At 39.3% G+C, this 19,866-nt stretch overlaps 1 protein-coding gene across 1 annotated transcript; it reads left to right on the top strand.

The window, feature by feature from the left end:
- The first annotated feature begins 16,984 nt into the window (after positions 1–16,984).
- On the top strand, positions 16,985–18,677 carry LOC105044794 (CBL-interacting serine/threonine-protein kinase 14). Its single transcript, XM_010922810.4, has one exon. The coding sequence runs from the start codon at positions 17,130–17,132 to the stop codon at positions 18,483–18,485; it is 1,356 nt and encodes a 451-aa protein (XP_010921112.2). The 5' UTR covers positions 16,985–17,129; the 3' UTR covers positions 18,486–18,677.
- The last annotated feature ends 1,189 nt before the right edge of the window (positions 18,678–19,866 follow it).

The following is a 19,866-nucleotide window of genomic DNA, read 5'->3' on the forward strand; positions in this document are numbered from 1 at the left end:
CTGAGGATCGCCGTCCTGACAAAAGCATGCGACATAGCCATCCTGGGACATTGTCCTGCCAAGGATTTAGATTAATCCCAGCGATTTGACAACCCACGGTGACTTGACAGTCCGCGGCGACTCTAACAGCCTCTGATGATTTGACAACTCTCCCAGTTGTCTACGCCATTAATGACGGCACCACGCCGCGCTCTACTATAAAACGAGAAGGCAACAATGCTGCGAGGAGGTTCTTCGAAGCCCCTGGACTCACTCTCTCTAGTTCTCACTCTCTCTCTCTCACTTAGTTCCCTTGATTCTTTTCCACTGTTGCCTAGTCTCCTCTTTGACTTGACCGTCGGAGGGTCCCCACCAGAGGCATCTCTGGTCAGTGTGGACTTCTCGTGCAGGTGCTTGTTCCCGACGATCAGGCGACGAGGGGATTGGCCGCAACAGATTTGGCGTGCCAGGTAGGGGAGGGGTCCGACCTCCACAGAGCTTGAAAAAATTATTTCGGAATGACAAGAATCAGGGCTCAGCGGTCGAGAGCCACCGGATCGGCGAGGCACTCTTCCTGTCGGGAAGAGGACTCTCCTCTGCCCTCCATGGCAGAGCCCAGCTCTCCGCATCCTGTGGTGACCGCGGAGACGCAAATCGCGGTGATTGTGCGACAGATGACTGTGCTGACGGATGAAGTCAAGAGCCTTCAACAACAACCAACTCGGTTGCCGCACTCACCGGTGGGCAGCCGGCGGCACACCCGATGCCCTCCAGGAGCAGCCGCCGACGCCCGCGTCGGCCTCCATCTCCTCCTCAGGTGCAGCCGTCATAGCACTCCCACCGAGAGGGGGAGAGGCGGACACGGCATGATACCCATCGATCCCGACGATCTTCTCCTTCCCAGCTGGAGCGAGCGAGGAAGGAGAAGCGACCGCGGACACCGTCCGCCTACCCCTCAGATTCGTCGGGAGACTCGACCCCCGGGGTCTCCCAGCACCGACGGGCCGACGACTACGAATGCAGGTTCGAAGAAATCGACCGTCGGTTCACCCAGCTTCAGGTGGACGGGCAGAAGTCTTCGAACGACGTCAACTTTCAGACCGCCCAACCTCCTCCCGACTCATCCTCGACGAACCGATCCCTAGTCGGTTCAAGATGCCTCATGTGGAGCCCTACGACGGCTCCACCGATCCAGTTGACCATCTGGAGAGCTACAAGGCTCTCATGACGATCCAAGGGGCAACTGATGCCCTTCTCTGCATCGCTTCCCCGCCACACTTCGCAAGGCCGCTAGGGCTTGGTACTCCGACCTTCGCTCTGGAAGCATCCACTCCTTGGACAGCTTGAACATACTTTCGTGGTCTATTTTAGCACCAGCCGAAAGCCCCCACGAACCTCAGACAGTCTTTTTTTTCTCAAGCAGGGAGAAAACGAGACGCTCCGACACTTCGTGATGCGATTCAACGCGGCCACGCTCGAGATTCGGGACCTCAACGAAGACATGGCTATCTCAGCAATGAAGAGGGGGCTAAGGAGGTCCCAATTTACATACTCCTTGGACAAGACCCTCCCCCGAACATACGTCGAACTGCTGGAGCGTGCGTACAAATACATGTGTGCAGACGAAGGAGCTTCCGACCGGTGCCTGACTGAGGCCAAGGGCCTGAAGGAGAAGCGAAGGAAAGGTCGGACTCCTGCCGAGCCTAGCTGACCCCCGACCGACAAACAGGTTTCACCCCAGCGACGGAGCCCGAGATCGCCTCGACGGCGGAGTCCGAGGCCGATGCATCCCAGGTATGATTCCTATACTCCTCTCTCTGCTCCTCGTGCGTAGATTTTGATGGAGATCGAAGGGGAAGAATATCTGCGACGGCCTCCACCTTTGAAGGCAAAGGGCCTCGACCGATGAAAGTACTACCGATTTCATCGGGGCCATGTCACAACACCGAGCAATGCATCCAACTTAAGGATGAAATCGAGGCCCTCATACGTCGAGACTATCTCAAAAAATTTTAGAAAAAACCGTCGACTCGACCCATCCCGACCGACGACCCCAACCGACTGAGAAGGCAGCGAACAATCAGCCCACGGTCGGGGTCATCAACATGATCTCCAAATGACTGGACCGCGGGACGACTGTCGGAGAGGAGTCGACGAAGAAGCAGTGCCAAGATGATGTAATTACTTTTGCAAATGAAGATGCTCGGAGAATCCAAACTCCCCATGACGACGCTGTTGTTGTCTCGACAATAATAGCAAATTATGATGTAAGAAGAATCCTTATTGATAATGGAAGTTCGACTAATGTTTTGTTTTACTTGACCTTCTCCCGAATGCGACTGTCGGCTGATCGGCTCGAAAGAGTCTCCACGCCCCTAGTGAGTTTCACCGGGGAAGCCGTCACGGTGGAAAGAGAAGTTACTCTTCCCGTGACAGCTGGAACCGAACCACGATAAAGCACCATCCACCTAACCTTTGCAGTCGTCCAAGTACCTTCGACCTACAATGCCATACTTGGAAGACCCGGACTAAACGCCCTCAGGGCAGTAGTCTCGACCTACCACCTGCTGCTTCGGTTTCCGACCAAGAATGGGGTCGGGGAGATGCACGGGGATCAGCAGCTCACTTGGTGATACTTCCAAATCTCTGCTCGAAGTAACGAAGCGAAGGACTCCCTGACGGCCGACAAGTTGGACCACCGGAGAGAGAAAGAACGGGGTGAACTGGTCGAACAGCTGGTTTCTGTCCCGATAGCGGAGAATCCCGAACGAGTGGCCTGGGTCGGATCCCAATTATCCGATCCTGAGCAACGGCAACTAGTAGAGCTGCTGAAAGCCAATGCCGACGTATTCGCTTGGTCAGTAGCGGATATGTCCGGCATCCCCCCGGAGGCGATGACTCACCGACTCAACATCAACTCTGGAATGAGGCAGGTGAGGCAAAAGAAGTGATTTTTCGCTCCTGAAAGACAGAAGGCCATCGACGAGGAAGTGGACAAGCTACTCAAGGCGGGCTTCATCAGAGAAACCATGTACCCCGATTGGCTCGTCAATGTTGTCATGGTGAAAAAAGCCAACGGGAGGTGGAGGATCTGCATTGACTATACCGACCTAAATCATGCCTGCCCGAAGGACAGCTTTTCACTTCCGAAAATTGACCAGCTGGTAGACACGACATCCGGACATCGACTGCTCAGCTTCATGGACGCCTTTGCTAGATACAATCAGATTCGGATGGCGTCCGAAGATGATGAGCACACAGCCTTTGTGACCGCCAAGGGCCTTTACTGCTACAGGATAATGTCCTTTGGACTGAAAAATATCGAGGCCACTTACCAGTGACTCGTCAATAAGGTCTTCAAAGATCAAATCGGGTACAACATGGAGATGTACATGACGACATGCTGGCGAAGAGTGCGCAGGCCTCAGATCATGTCCAAGATCTTGAAGAAACTTTTCGCACTCTTCGACGACATCGGATGAGGTTAAATCCGACTAAGTGCGCCTTCGGGGTGACTTCGGAAAAGTTTCTCGGATTCTTCGTTTCTCAACGAAGAATTGAGGCTAACCCTGAGAAGATAAAGGCAATCATCGATATGCGGCATCCGGATACTAAAAAGGAGGTACAGCAGCTTAACGGAAGGATCATCGCACTCAGCCGATTCATCTCTCGATCGGCAAAGAGATGCCTCCCGTTCTTCAAGATCCTGAGATAGGCGAAGGACTTCTCTTGGCCGAACGAGTGCCGGCAGGCCTTCGAGGATCTGAAAAGGTACCTGACCTCCCCACCGTTGCTTGTAAAGCCAGAAGTCGGAGAAACACTATACCTCTACTTGGCAACCTCCCCAGAGATGATTAGCTCGGTACTTGTCCGAGAGAACGAGAGCCAAATTCACCAACCCATATATTACACCAGCAAAGTACTCCACGAAGCTGAAGCTCGGTACTCAAAGATGGAGAAAATGATATTCGCCTTGATTGTGTCTGCACAACGACTCCATCCATATTTCTAAGCGCACGCTATCATGGTCCTCACCGACCAGCCCCTGAGGGCGATCTTGCGCCGCCCCGACACATCAGGACGACTGGCGAAATGGATAATGAAGCTGAGTGAGTTCGACATTCAGTACCGACCACGACCAGCCTTGAAAGCCCAGGTCTTGGCCGACTTTATTGCGGAGTGCCCGACAACCGACCAAGGATCGAAAGGCGGGAGCTCCGGAGAAGTTGCAATCTCCGAACCTGACCCCGGGTCTACCTGGGTGTTGCACATCGACGGAGCTTCCAACGCTTGAGGGAGCGGGGCCGAGTTCCTGCTCACCAACTCAAAGGGAGTGGTTACCGAGTACGCCCTCCGATTTGACTTCAAAGCCTCCAATAATCAAGCCGAGTATGAAGCGCTCCTCGCTGGCTTGAGAGTAGTGAAGGAGCTCGGGATCGATAGCCTCAGAGTCTTCTCCGACTCCCAGCTGATCGTGGTGCAAGTTAAAGGCGAATTTGAGGGCGAGATTCGACCATGGTAAAATATCTCCAGAAGGTGAGAGATCTCGTGGCACACCTCAAGTATTTCGAGATCTCCCATATTTCAGGTCGGAGAACGCTCGGGCCGATGCACTCTCCAGGCTTGCGACATCAACCTACGACGCCTTGGGTCAGACATTGGTGGAGAGTCTCGAGCAGCCAAGCATCGACAAGGCCGAGGAGGTGCTGCAACTGGCGACCGAACCAAGCTGGATGGATCCGATCGTTCGGTATCTGACCAATGGAACCAGCCCTGAAGACCCCACAGAAGCCAAACGACTCCGATGGGTGGCCTCCCAATACGTGATAATGGATGGTCGACTCTACAAAAGGTCGTTCTCCCTTTCTTTACTCAGGTGCTTGGGACCGACTGACGCGGACTACGCGCTCAGAGAAGTACATGAAGGGATCTGCGAAAATCACTTGGGGGGCAAATCTTTGGCCTACAAAGTCCTACAGTAGGGTTACTACTAGCCCACCATGAGAAAAGATGTAGCTGAGTTGGTTCGGAGGTGTGAGCCATGCCAGAGGTACGCCAACATATAACACCGACCAGCCAGCCAAATCACTCCTATTGTCACCCCGTGGCCCTTAGCCCATTGAAAAATCGACATACTCGGTCCTTTCCCTCTGGCGTCCGACCAAAGAAAGTTCATAGTCGTCGCAATCGACTACTTCACTAAGTAGGTAGAAGCAGAACCTCTAGCACAAATCATCGAGCGAAAGATGGAAGACTTCATCCAGAAGTCCATCATCTTTAGGTTCGGGCTACCGCACACTATTATCACCGACAATGGACGGCAATTCGACAACCGAGACTTTCGAGAGTTCTGTGCAAGATTTCATATCACGCACAGACTGACCTCAATCGGGCACCCACAATCCAATAGCGAGGTCGAAGTGACCAACCGAACCATTCTGCATGGACTAAAGACCCGACTGAATGAAGCCAAAGGCCTTTGGGTCGAAGAATTGAATTCCGTCCTATGGGCATACCGAATGACACTCCGTGTCCCGATCGGAGAATCTCCTTTCAGTTTGGTCTATGGGACGGAGGCGATGATCCCGCTCGAGATCGGACTACCATCGACTAGAGTCGAGCAGTATTGCGAGCCGGATAACTCTGAGTGTCAGAGAGCCGACTTAGACCTCCTGCCCGAACTCCGATGCGAGGCTCAACTCCGCATGGCTTCCTACCGACAGAGAGTGGCCCGATACTACAATGCTAAGGTTAAGCCGAAGCTTTTCAGGTCTGGGGACTTGGTTTTGAGAAAGATGGAAGTTTCGAAGCCTCTAGACCGAGAAAAATTGGCTCTAAACTGGGAAGGACCCTACAAGATAGCGGGCACCTACAGGCCGGAAGCCTACCGACTGGAGACTCTAGAAGGAAGCGCCATTCTCCGAACTTGAAATGCTGACAATCTGAGATTGTACTACCAGTAAACTCTGTGTGCCCTTATTCGGAATACAAACTCAGCTTCAAAACTTCGGAGTCCAGAATTTCAGCTCTCCAACTGTGCGTCGGCACTCGCTAGTAGTACGAGCCCCGACACCACGACTTGGGCCCAGCATTCCATTAAAAATCTGCGGCCCAACCGCCGACGACGTGTCGGACTCTTACGACGATCAATATATCTGTGTTAGTGGAAAGCCGGTGATGGCGATGAAACCCTCCTAAGTTGAAGCCACGGCCCTTCCGCAGTCAGCTCCTGAGCAAGGCGGCTGGCTAACTTGCCGACTCGGCTCCGACCAAAAAAGGCAAAATGCCAATGCGACCAACGTCACGTTCGCGACCTACCGACCTGGTCATGACCGATCGAAGGGTATTCGGCTTACCACCGTTTATCACACGTCGCGACGCATACGTCCGACAAAGAACCAGGCAATAGATGACTGACTTGTCATCAACCAAATGCGTCGGATACTATTCAACTATCAGACTCTACAGGACAATCGGGTCAAAGGGCTACGCCCAAAGGTCGGTCAACACCCGACTCGACATACATGCCCGACTTAGGTCTGGGCAACGGGCGCTCTACTTAAACCCTCGACTGTCAGGTCGTACGACAGTCGGGAGACCGATCCAAAGTCGGAGCTCGCTCTGCCTTTATCATGGCACGCGCTACCGACTATCCCAGCTAGCTACCTGGGATCTTACCGAACATCCTAGCTAGTACATCGAGCCTACGACTTATACGTTCGAAAGCATTTCGGCGAGACATACAAAACACATTCCAGGATACATAAAGAAAGAGAGAAAGTTGAAAAGATTTCGATTTCATTCAAATATAAACTGGATTTACAAGATTAGGCCGAAGCCCGATTACAAGTACACTAAACAAAAGCAAAAATAAAGGATGCTCCGACTACTCGTCGGAGTCGGCTTTTCTATCGGGAGAAGTCTGGGGACGGTCGGCGTGTCCACTCGGGCCGAAGTAGCATCGGGGGTCGGAGCCGCCTCGCCTTCGGCTGTCTGGTCCGAGACGGCTTCCTCCGTGGCAGTACGATCTCTCGACGATGGGTCGGCCACCTCTCCCGCGGCTTGGCCCTCCGACTCTGGGGGGACGACGCTGCTGAGATCGAGCTCAGGATACAGGCTCTGGATCGCTTCCCGGGCGTCCTCATACCCCACTCGGTACGAGAGGAAATCGCTCTCCAAGAGTTCCTCCTGATATTCGTCGGAGCCATGAAAGTCCTCCACGGCCCGACCTATGGCCTCTTTCGCCGACTCTGTCTCCGCCCTCGCTATGTCTGCATCGGCTTGAGCGGAGGACATATTCTCCTCACCCTTGGTGAGATTTCCCAAGCTTATTCGGAGCTGCTCGCGTTCGGCTTTGAGTTCGCCGACGTAGTCATCCCACTCGCGGTGCAGCCGTCGAACAGTGCGGGACTTCTGCTTGGCTTCCTCGCGAGCCGACTGCAGCTCGATCCCCGAGGCGGCCAGGGCACCGGTAAGGTGGGAGACCTCCTCGGTAAGGTGGGAGATCTCCTCTTCAAGCCGGGCCTCACGGTCGACCGACTGCTATTTAATGCTTTTTCAATATCCCATTTGCAAAAAAATCCTTTATATCCGATCCCCTTGTAGAAGTTCCCCTTGTAGAAGTTCACAACTTCTTGAGCACTAAAAAGAAAAAGTTCCAAGATATAATGATCTTTTATCATCAACCAAAAGTGGCATTAGCTTAGCCAATCAGAATGATAGGACCTTTGCAATTATCTTGTAGAAACCATCAAACAAGTAAATCAATCTAAATTCTTTTGAATCAAACAAATCCAAAGGCTGTAATTCACTAAAAGCACTTGCCCAAATTATTATTTTTCACCGCATTCTTATTATCTCCAATATATTGTCTATGCATTTGACCTGCAGGTTCCAACTATAATAATATAAAGTGTGCAGCTTATTTTTATGCTTTAAAAGACTTCCTAATATATTGAGTTCTACGTGTTCTTTTGCAGTGCTAATTCTACGTATTTGAAGTGATTTTTAGAAAAATTTGGAGTATTCCTTCCACTATATAGTAGAATAAAATATTTTCTAATTTTCTAATTCTTATTTTCTTTATACTAGAATTATCCACCATGAGAATTCTTAACCAAGGCACATGTTTTTCTAACATTTGGTTTATCACTACTAAAACTATTTATAACTAATCTTCCTGTCTTATAATTCTAATTAATCTCTCTATTCATCCCACCCCAAATCCTACTTGCAAAAATTTTTCAACTTCAACAGCTTGGCAATGCACCATCTTTTACTCATTGTAATATCTTTTTTTAAAAAAATAAAATTTTATTGGCATTCTAAATCCAAAACTTTTAGCACATTCACAAATGCAATATAAAGCAAACGTATATTGTACAATGTAGCATGGCTATATCCATATGTAGTAGAGGATCCATGTTATATCTTAATAGAGGATCCATGTAATATCTTTTGTACGAAAGAATGATTGATCTTCTTTCATATCTTTAGCCATTAAATCATATTTTATATAAATTTTAAAATATGATAACAAATTTTGATAGAATGTTCCTTTTGCATCCACAATACAAATCACAAAACTGACAATACATTTGGAAAGCTGTGCAAAATACAATTTAATGTCTAAGGTCAATCATTCTTTTCACAATCAATCATTCGAACCCTAAATTGGAATGGCTATATATGGTTAGCCTTGCACAAGAGAAGATACATATCTTGCAGGACAAAAACCACCTCCATAGAGTCCTTTTCCTAAATAATACAAAAAAAAAGTTATTTAACTAAATAATTCAAATTCTAACTTATTTACGAATCTAATGCAAAAAAGATAAAACGTCATTTTGAATGACGTTTTATCCAAGCCACGTCACCCACAATTTTCACACAGATGTCGTCCAAAAAAAAAAAAAATAGAAAACGCCATTTTGAATGGCGTTTTTAAAAACACCATTTTAAATTATATTTTTAAAAACGTCAATCAAAATGATGTTTTTTATTTTTTTCAAAAAAAAAGAAAAAAAATGGAAAAGAATGGAAAAAAAATAAAATTTATAATTTAAATTTATAAATAAATAAAAATTTTAATTTTAAATAAAATTTAAAATATAAAAATTTAAATTTTTAACTCAAAAAAAAAATTATTTTAGATATTTTTTTCATTTCAAATTAATTTTTTTAAAAAAATATCTAAACAAAAATATTAAAAATTTAAAAAATTAAAAATATCATAGAAAAAGAAAAAAGGAGAAAGAAATGCGAAATAAATAAAAATTATAAATTTGAATTTAAAAATAAAAATTTTAAATTTAATTCAAAAATATCATTTCAAATTCTTTCCCCATTTCAAACTAATTTTTAAAAAAAAATATTCAAAAAAATAAAAAATTAGAAAAACAAAAAGTGCCATTAAAAAATCAAAAAAAATAAGAATTATAATTTGAAATTTAAAATAAATAAAATTTTTAAAATTAATTAAAATAAAAAATATTATTTCAAATTACTTTTCCAATTTCAAATTAATTTATTTAAAAAATATTCTAAATAAATAAAAAAATAGCCTCAAAAAATTTCATAAAAGTAAGAAAAAATGAAAAAAATAAAAAAATTATATAATTATAAATTTCAATTAAAAAAAATTAAAATTTTAATTTGAATTAAATTTTGATAAAAAAATAAATGCCATAAAAATGTGAAAAAAAGAGGAAAAAATGTGAAAAAAAAGAAATTTGTAAATTAAAATTTAAAAAAATAAGAATTTTAAATTTAATTTAAATAAAAAATATCATTTCAATTACGTTGTCCATTTCAAATTATATATTAAAAAAATTATCTGAAGAAAAAAAATATTATAAAAAAATAAAAAATACCATAAAAAAAGAAAAAAAGGAAAAAATAGAATTGAAAAAAAATAAGAATTGTAATTCTAATTGAAAAATAAAATTTATAATTTTAAATTTTAAGAAATAAAAATTATAATTATAATTGAAATAAAAAAATATCATTTTAAATAACTAAAGGAAACAATGGAAAAGAATGGGAAAAAAATATATAAATTTAAATTTAGAAATAAATAAAAATTTTAATTTTGAACGAAATTTAAAATATAAAAATTTAAATTTTTAATTAAAATAAAAAAGATAATTTTAAATTATTTTTTTCTTTTCAAATAATTTTTTTAAAAAAAATATCTAAACAAAAATCTTAAAAATTTAAAAAAATTAAAAATATCATAGAAAAAGAAAAAATGAGAAAAAATGCTAAAAAAATAAAAATTATAAATTTTAATTTAAAAAATAAAAATTTTAATTAAAAAATATAAATTAAAAATTAAAAAAATAAAAATTTTAACTTTAATTTAAATAAAAAATATCATTTCAAATTATTTTGTCTCTTTCAAATTATTTTTTGACAAAATATCTAAAGAAAAGAAAAAAATTGATGTAAAAAAATAAAAAATACCATAGAAAAGAAAAAAGGGAAAAAAATAGAATTGAAAAAAATAGGAATTCTAATTCTAATTCAAAAATAAAATTTATAATTTTGAATGTTAAGAAATAAAAATTATAATTATAATTCAAATAAAAAAACATCATTTTAAATAACTAAATTAATTTAATTTAATTTTTTAAAAAATATTATAAATAAAGGAAGAAAATACCTAAAAAATGCAAAAAAGATAAAAAAGGGAAAAAATGTGAAAAATATATAAATTATATATTTAAAATTTGAAAAATAAAAAATTTTAATTTTACAAATAAAAAAAATAATTTCAAATTATTTTCTCTTTTAAAATTTTTTCTTAAAAAAAATATTTCAAAGAAAATCTTAAAAAATTAAAGAAATAAAATATACCATAAAAAAAGAAAGGATGAGAAAGAAATGGTAAAAAAATATAAGGTATAATTTTGAATTTAAAAAAAAATTAATTTTAATTCAAATAAAAAATATCATTTCAACTTACTTTTCCCATTTAAAATTAATTTTTTTAAAAAAATATCAAAAAAATAATAAATTAAAAAAATAAAAAGTACCATAAAGAAGCCATAGATTTAAAAAAATAAAAAAATTATAATTATAATTTTAAATTTGAAAGAAATAAAATTTTTAATTTTAATTAAAATAAAAAATATAATTTAAATAAGAAACATCATTTCAAATTACTTTCTCTATTTAAAATTAATTATTTTTTTTTCATACCACACCGTACGTACCTATTCGTGCCTGTATCAGATCGAGATGTACCTATTCGATATATTATTATTATTTACATTATAATTTTTATAGTCTTTTTAGCATAACTTTTTCTCTCCTAATGTTCTGAGACATATTCGAGTATGTGTATCCATATGCACAAAGCATAATATCCGATCACTTGAAATTAAATAATATAAAATAAAATTAATATTTAATATTATTAAATAGAATAAAAATATCAAACGTATAAAAAATAGTACAATAAAAATGTAAAAAATATTAAGTACAAATCTAACAAAGACTAAGTCCCACAAGGACGTCGCGGTGCCCGTGGTCGTTTGGACCTTCTTAGGAAGGTCATCGCCGGCTGCTCCTGCTCCTGCTGTGATGGCTCCTCCCCTATATCAGTGGAGGAGATTTGCTGATCATGCTGCTCAGGAATAACTGATGTTGTCGGATTATCTATGGACTGAGAGACCCGTTCAACCCTCTCATCTGGATACACAGATGGACTTGAAAAGAAAATATCATACTGATGTGGCCAATTGGTACCCGATGATGTCATCTGGGGGATGTAAGAAGAAGAAGGCGCTGCCATCTATGGATCAAAAGACGGTAGCATCTGTGCAGCATCTAATGATGACATCTGCGGAATATGCGGTGATGGCATATATGAAATATATGGTGCGGCAAATATCTCATATCTGGCGTCGGGGCTGCTCCATACCAAGGCGCACAGCTATATGGATCAACACCAATCACCACCAATATTTCGAAACTTGTTCTCTCTATCTTCCACAGTATCTGAATCCGTTCGTCCTCATCAGTTATAGATAAAGCACGACGAGCGTCCAACACAAGATCCGACATAGAATCAGTCTACAAAATAAAAATAAAACAGTTAGTATACTATAAAATATAAAACAAAAATATAACATAAATAGCATAAAATAATTTTCGTAATCTTACCAAAAGACACACAGTAGAACTCTCGCCCTCATATCCGAAAATTGTATACCGAGACTGTCCAATGACTCGCACCGTAATGCTAAAAAATCAAGTCATGTAGTCATCGGTATATGAACGACCTCTCAAAATCGGATCACCATGAACAATGTGATCTCAACGTGCATCCCAAATATCGATGTACTCTGCATGTCTGATACGCGAGTCAATACGAGCTCTCCCTCATCGATCAATACGATGAAGTCCCTGCTGGTATCAAACTGCTCTGAGATGCCTTGAATCTGACCAAACTGTCGCAGGACATGATCGGAAAAATCTCACTCTACCACATCAAAACAAATAAGTGGCACCCTAACAGTCCATATGTCGTATCCAACTGTACACATATACGGCAGTATAGCCAATATCTCATCTGTATATGTCTCCCACAAAAACTGATAGAGTTAAAATAAAAAAAAATTAGTAAGCTAAAATTTTAATAGATTATGAATACTGTAAAATGATATTTATAAAAAATTCAAAATTTATCCGTCTATATGTATCAACTAATGTATCCAACTGTCACCTATAAATCCATGCCACTCTCGTCGATACGTGATGAACGTTGAATGCAACGTTCCATCTGTTTCACAATCTACTCATGTTAAATAAATTTTATCGAATTTAAAATAATAAATTTAAAATAAAAAAAATAATATTTCGATACCTATATCTTAATGGTCCGTCTAGTCTGAATAGAACATCAGGATCTTGCTGCTCTGATGGCATCTCGAGCAACTATCATCGTAATGGACTGATAGTCGACATACGCTCGCATACCCAAATCTGCAAATTTCAAAAAAATCATACATGATATATCCAATGTAAAATATAATTGAATATTAAAAATAAAAATTTTTAATTCACATACCTGTAATAAATAAAATTAATTAAAAATAAAAATAGTAAATTGAATGATAATTTTTTGTTTGAATTAAAGTTAATTTTTTTTATTTATATTTATAATTTTTATTTTTTTATAATTTTTTTTCTTTTATTCACTTCTTTTATGGTATTCTTTTTTTGGAATTCAATTTAAAATTCTTATAACTTCAAATTATAATTTTAATTTTCTCCCATTTTTATCTTTTTGACATTTTATTAGGTTTTTTTTTCCTTTATTTAGATTATTTTTTAAACAATTAAATTTAAATTAATTTACTTATTTAAAATGATATTTTTTATTTTAATTATAATTAAATTTTTATTTTTTAAAATTTAAAATTATAAATTTTGTTTTTCAATTAGAATTACAATTCTTATTTTTTTTCAATTCTATTTTTTTCTTTTTTTCTTTTTTTATGGTATTTTTTATTTTTTTACAACATTTTTTTCTTTTCTTCAGATAATTTTTTTAAAAAATAATTTGAAATGGACAACATAATTTGAAATGATATTTTTTTTATTTAAATTAAAATTAATTTATAAATTTCTTTTTTTTCATATTTTTTTCTTTTTTTTCACTTTTTATGGCATTTATTTTTTTTATCAAAATTTAATTCAATTTAAAATTTTAATTTTTTTAATTCAAATTTATAATTATATAATTTTTTTATTTTTTTCATTTTTTCTGTTTTTATGAAATTTTTTAGGCTATTTTTTTATTTGTTTGGAATATTTTTTAAATAAATTAATTTAAAATTGGGAAAGTAATTTGAAATGATATTTTTTATTTTAATTAATTTTAAAAATTTTATTTTTTTTAAATTTGAAATTATAATTCTTATTTTTTTTATTTTTTTAAATTTTGGATTTTTTAATGATATTTTTTATTTTTTAATTTTTAATTTTTTTGAACATTTTTTTTAAAAATTAATTTGAAATGGGGAAAGAATTTGAAATGATATTTTTGAATTAAATTTAAAATTTTTATTTTTTTTAAATTTAAATTTATAATTTTTATTTCTTTCGCATTTCTTTCTCCTTTTTTCTTTTTCTATGATATTTTTAATTTTTTAAACTTTTAAGATTTTTGTTTAGATATTTTTTTAAAAAAAATTAATTTGAAAAGAAAAAAATTATTTAAAATTATCTTTTTTATTTAAATTAAAAAATTAAATTTTTATATTTTAAATTTCTTTCAAAATTAAAATTTTTATTTATTTATAAATTTAAAATTATAAATTTTATTTTTTTCTCATTCTTTTCTATTTTTTTTCTTTTTTTTTGAAAAACAATTAGAAAACATCATTTTGAATGCCGTTTTTAAAAACGCCATTTTGAATGACGTTTTTAAAAATATCATTTAAAATGATATTTTTTATTTTTTATTTTTTTTTTGGACGACGTCTACATAAAAATTATGGGTGATGTGGTTTGGATAAAACACCATTCAAAATGATATTTTATCCCTTTTACATTAGATTCGTAAATAAATTAAAATTTATATTATTTAAATAAATATTTTTTTTTGTATTATTTAGAAAAAGGACTCATTATGCTACGAACCTGGTGCCTTATACCCGTTTGGAGGATTCCCTACACAAATCCATGACGGTGGCTAACTGCGTATGTGGTTTAGCGGACGAGAACTCGCTGTCGCCGTACAGCGGTCCCGCCTCTTTGTCCCGTCCACCGCCATCCACGTGTCGCGCCCGGAGCGGATATGAGTTGCGGAATCTTTGCCAGTACGCGGTCCACCAGCCGGTCCTCATCGGACGTACGCGACTCCGCGGGCCCACATGACGTACGGTCGCTTTGATATCTTTTCATGATAAAGAAGTGAGCGTATCAACCGTCCAGGGAAGTATCAACGGCCGCATCGGCCCATGCGTGTCCGTTCCTTTCTGTGACAAGTATATCCGAGATCGGATTCCCAGGCTGTCGGCCGTCCGATCTGTTGCCATGCATTCACCGTCTCCAGCTGTCAGCTGACGACGATACGAACCAACGAAGAAGCATCGCTGGCCGATTGGCTTTGAAGCAGGTGCTGGTAGTTTTTGGGCTTGTTGGAAGCCGCCTTTACCGGTGGCTGCGACCGTTCTGGTCCAAGCTAGGCTTCTGCGTCTTTGTTCCAAATTGTTCTACAAACCAGTTCAAAATTAATTTCTCTCTCTTTCTCTCGGCAGAAGAAAATTTGGATGTTCTTTCAGCTAAATTACAAAAAAACAAAACTCTGATTAATTTTTTTATAATTAAAATATATTTTATACTTAAAGTGAAAGAAAAGATATTACATATAGATATTGTCGGTTGCTAATTCTTCTAGGTTGGAGCCAAATCACAAACTATGACAAATTGTAACTAAATTGTATTTCGACAGCGTACACTTGATGATCCTTGCAAATGAGTCTTGGGTGCACCATAAGTTGCACATACTGTGCAAATCCCATTTTAATGGTGTTGAAGAAATTTTTTTGTTGAAAAAGAAGAATTTCTGAAATATCATTCCACATAGAAAGTAAATTCAAACTACACTTACAAAGGCCAATTCTAAACCGAATTTGATGAAATTTCCAAACTTGTAAGTAAATAGAGATGATATTAATAAAATATAATTGATAAATTATATTTTCAGACAAGCTCGCACAGACATGACATTGTGAGTTTGAATTGACTTCATCTTATGCTACGATTGATATCGTTAGAGCACATTGGGCATCCTTACTCTGCTAGACAGCATAAAATAGAATGGATGTAGAGATAGGAAAATATAGATATTTTCGAGACGAAGGAGAATGCAAATATAGGATCGAGACTGGTGGGTATGGGCCACTCTACCTATCTCAGATGGCGCTTCCCAGCATATATGAGCCAAAGTCCATAGGAACGAAATTCCATGAGCCTCCCAATGCCAATTAAAATCCAGTTGATTCTGATAAGTTTATCATGAATATTTAATAAATAAAATTTTCAAATATTTTTATGTAAAACAATATTTATATAGAAATTCCCAGTAAATTAAACAAAAAGTAATTATTTGTTATGTACTTTCAAGTGCCCCGAAATTCTCAAAGTACGGCCACATTAGATGCCAAAATATTTTATTATTAAAATAAATTTATAACTAATGAAACATGACCTAAAATTTTGATATAACTATCATTCCAGCACAATTGCCGATAGGTCATTGATTTGAATTTTTTTGATAACATAAGTTTACATTAGATTTGCTGATCTTAACAGGAGATTTACTATTTTACAGCTAAAGAGTTACTATAATCGTTCTTGTGAAACAGCTGGAGCCGTCTATTATCTTGATTATTACTATACAAGATGTGAACCTATCGGCATTTAATAAGAAATTTAATGATCAAAAAATAAAAATGAGATTAAATACACATGATCGTTTGAATTTTTATTGACTCATTAAAATCTATAACTACGAGTTCAACAGTCAAAACATAAAATCATGATAACAAAAAATAAAATATTTAAACAATAAAATTAAAAAAAATAAGATTAAAATATTTAAAAAAAATTAAAAAAAAAATTGAATTTATTTTTGGATTCTCTTCAATAATAAAATCTAGATAATGTTAATAGAATAAATTTCAATTGGATATTCAACTTCGGCCAAGAATTAATATCTATAATTCCGTAGAAGAATAATATTTATCAATAAATAAATAAATACATGTAGATATCAAGTCGGCTCAATTTCGTCGAAACTCCGAAAGCAAATCACTGAGCCCGTTTCCCGTACTGCGCGCCCGACTCCTCCCTGCTGCATGCCATGCTCCACTTCAGCTCTGGGGACAACTATTAGAACATTGTTGTCTCCATGGGGTGTATCTTACTAAGATAAGAATAACACGCGGACCACCAGACAGCGTCTTCATCTTTATATATCGAGCGAATGTTTCCGTTCCTCTCATCACCGGGTGCGCGCACAGTCTCTCTCCTTCTCTCTCTGTCTATCCCAGTTATCTCTAGAAAAAAACGGGAAGGGAATTTCTTTCACAAACACCAGAGCAGCAAACGGCGCGATTGGGTCCGAAGCAACCATGCCGGACTCCGGTGGCCCCGCACCGCCGGAATCCGGCAGCAAGGAGCTGCCAAGGCCGGCTGCGAAGGTCCTTTTCGGGAGGTTCAAGCTGGTCCGCCTCCTGGGCTTCGGCGCCTCCGCCCGCGTCTACCTCGCCCGCGACCTCCACTCGGGCCGCAGCGTGGCCCTCAAGGCCATCCCCAAGGGCCGCGCCGCCAAGAACGGCCTCTCCCACAACGTCGTCCGCGAGATAGCCATCATGCGCCGCCTCCGCCACCCCCACATCCTCCGCCTCCTCGAGGTCCTCGCCTCCCGCTCCAAGATCTACTTCGTCCTCGAGCTCGCCCGCGGCGGCGAGCTCTTCGCCCAAGTCGCCCGCGGCCGCCTCCCCGAGGACATCTCCCGCCGCTACTTCCGCCAATTGATCTCCGCCGTTGGCTATTGCCACTCCCGCGGCGTCTTCCACCGCGACCTTAAACCGGAGAACCTCCTCCTCGACGACGCCGGCAACCTCAAGGTCTCCGACTTCGGCCTCTCCGCGGTCCCCGAACAGATCCGCGGCGACGGGCTCCTCCACACCCTCTGCGGAACGCCGGCGTACGTCGCTCCGGAGATCCTCGACAGGAAGGGATACGACGGCGCCAAGGTCGACGTCTGGTCCTGCGGCGTGATCCTCTACGTCCTCAACGCCGGATATCTGCCGTTCAACGACCCCAATCTGATGGCGATGTACCGCAAGATCTACCGCGGGGAGTACCGATGCCCCAAGTGGACCTCGCCGGAGCTCCGGCGGCTGATCGGCCGGCTCCTGGACCCGAAGCCCGAGAGTAGGATCACCGTCGACGGGATCCTCCGCGACCCCTGGTTCAAGAAAGGGCTCGGCGAAGAGGAGTGGGCGGCGCTGGCGAAGTTCCACTCGGCGGAGACGGCGGATTTGGAGAACGGAAAGTTGTGGAAGTCGGAGGAACCGGACCGGGCACTTAACGCCTTCGACCTAATATCCTTCTCCTCCGGGCTCGATCTGTCCGGTCTGTTCGGACCTCCGTCGAACCGGGAGCGGTTCGTCTCGGCCGAGCCGGCCGAGGCGATTCTCGCGAGAGCTGAAGATATGGGAGCGAAAGAAGGGCTCGTGGTTCGGAGGAAGGGGGAGAAGGGGCTCGCAGGTGTGGTGGTGGAGGGGCAGATTGGCAATTTGGTAGCGAGTGTGGTGGTTCGCCGGCTGGCCGATGGGTTGTTGGTGGTGGAGGCGGAGGATGGCGGCGGCGCCGCCGAGATGTTTTTCCTTAAAGAGAAACTTTTGCCTGCGTTGAAGGTGCCGGCTACTGAACCGGGGAGTTCCGCTTCAGTAACTGACCGGCCGCATCCGGTATCGTGAGAGCACAGTTGCTGTGTTAACTTGATTTGACGGGCTTGCTCGGGATTTAATTCCGGCGAGCTACAGAGCTGTCAAACGCCGGTGTTCTTTCTGAGCACACTGAGCGGTGCGTGTTTGTAAATACATATCCTTCTTGTAAAAGAAACCTATTTGTTATTTGAAATGAGACGATCCAGATGGGTTCTGGTTGTATCTTTGGTACAAAAGAATGTTTCAATTTTTTAATGTCAACGGTTAGATTGTGCACTAACCAATAGCCAATTCCAGAGTCATGCAGATAGAGAGAGGAAAAATTCCGAATGACTTGAGATTTATGCCAGATGATGGTTGGCATCGTAAAAACAAAATTAATCATTCTTTCATGTGGAAGATACAACTTGGATTTGATTAAGATCATGGAATGTTTTGAACGATTTTTTTCATATCTGATTATTTGAATTTTATGAAAGATGGTATTTGGGCCCCACATGGGGTGGCACAGTTGGAACGGGCCGTGTGTTCCAACCATACGGTCAAGGTTCAAGGCCCGCATGCATACGGAGGATCGATACTTACGGTCTTGGTACAGAGAATATTTAGAGATGAATTTTTTTTAGAAAAAAATATATAAAAAAGAAAGTCTACTTCTATCTTCTTTTTGAGTAAAAATTTGTATTTTTTTTTCTTTTATAATATAATTATAAAAATCTCTAATGAGAAATGTAGAGAAAAATTAATTCATCTAGTTTTATTTTATTTTTTCTTTAAGATTGTTCCTCCTCTTTAAAAACATTTTATTAGGCTTTACTAACTATTATGCTTGTATAGTCATGTGGGTATAAACAATTAATTTAATCATGAGAGGTATATTAATTGGATGTATCTGAACGAGAATATTTTATAAGTATGTTGGAAGAAATCCAAAAATAGAAAACTCAAAATTTTCAAATTCCCCACCAAGCATTTTAATCTAATCTTTTAATTTTATTGTTTAAATGTTCTTTACCATACTTAATTTAAGTTTTTGACCATTAGACTCTTAATTACAATCTTAATTGATGAAATAAAAATTTAAATGATCATATATATTTAATCTCATATTTATTTTCTGACTATTGGACTTCTTATTAAATATTTTGATGAATCAATAAGAATCTCAATGATCATAAACAGTCATATTGGATAGCTATAAAAGGGTCATCTTGAGATTTGATTTTAGATATCATGTCTAATCATTTCCATCTCTTCTTTCTAACTTTTTCTCTTCAAATCTTTTTCTTTGTGATTTTTTTCTGGGTGTTGAAAGGATTTTCACTGATCTCTTTCATGGTCATGCTTCCAGATGGAGAATTCTGATCATATTTTGAGATGATTTTTTTAGATTTTCCTATACGAGCAATGA

The sequence above is a fragment of the Elaeis guineensis genome, chromosome 5 (genome assembly GCF_000442705.2).
Source record: "Elaeis guineensis isolate ETL-2024a chromosome 5, EG11, whole genome shotgun sequence".
Taxonomy (NCBI): domain Eukaryota; kingdom Viridiplantae; phylum Streptophyta; class Magnoliopsida; order Arecales; family Arecaceae; genus Elaeis; species Elaeis guineensis.

What these genes read in the sequence shown, in the direction of transcription:
- LOC105044794 (XM_010922810.4), top strand. Translation starts at nt 17,130, where the DNA reads ATGCCGGACTCCGGTGGCCCCGCACCGCCGGAATCCGGCAGCAAGGAG.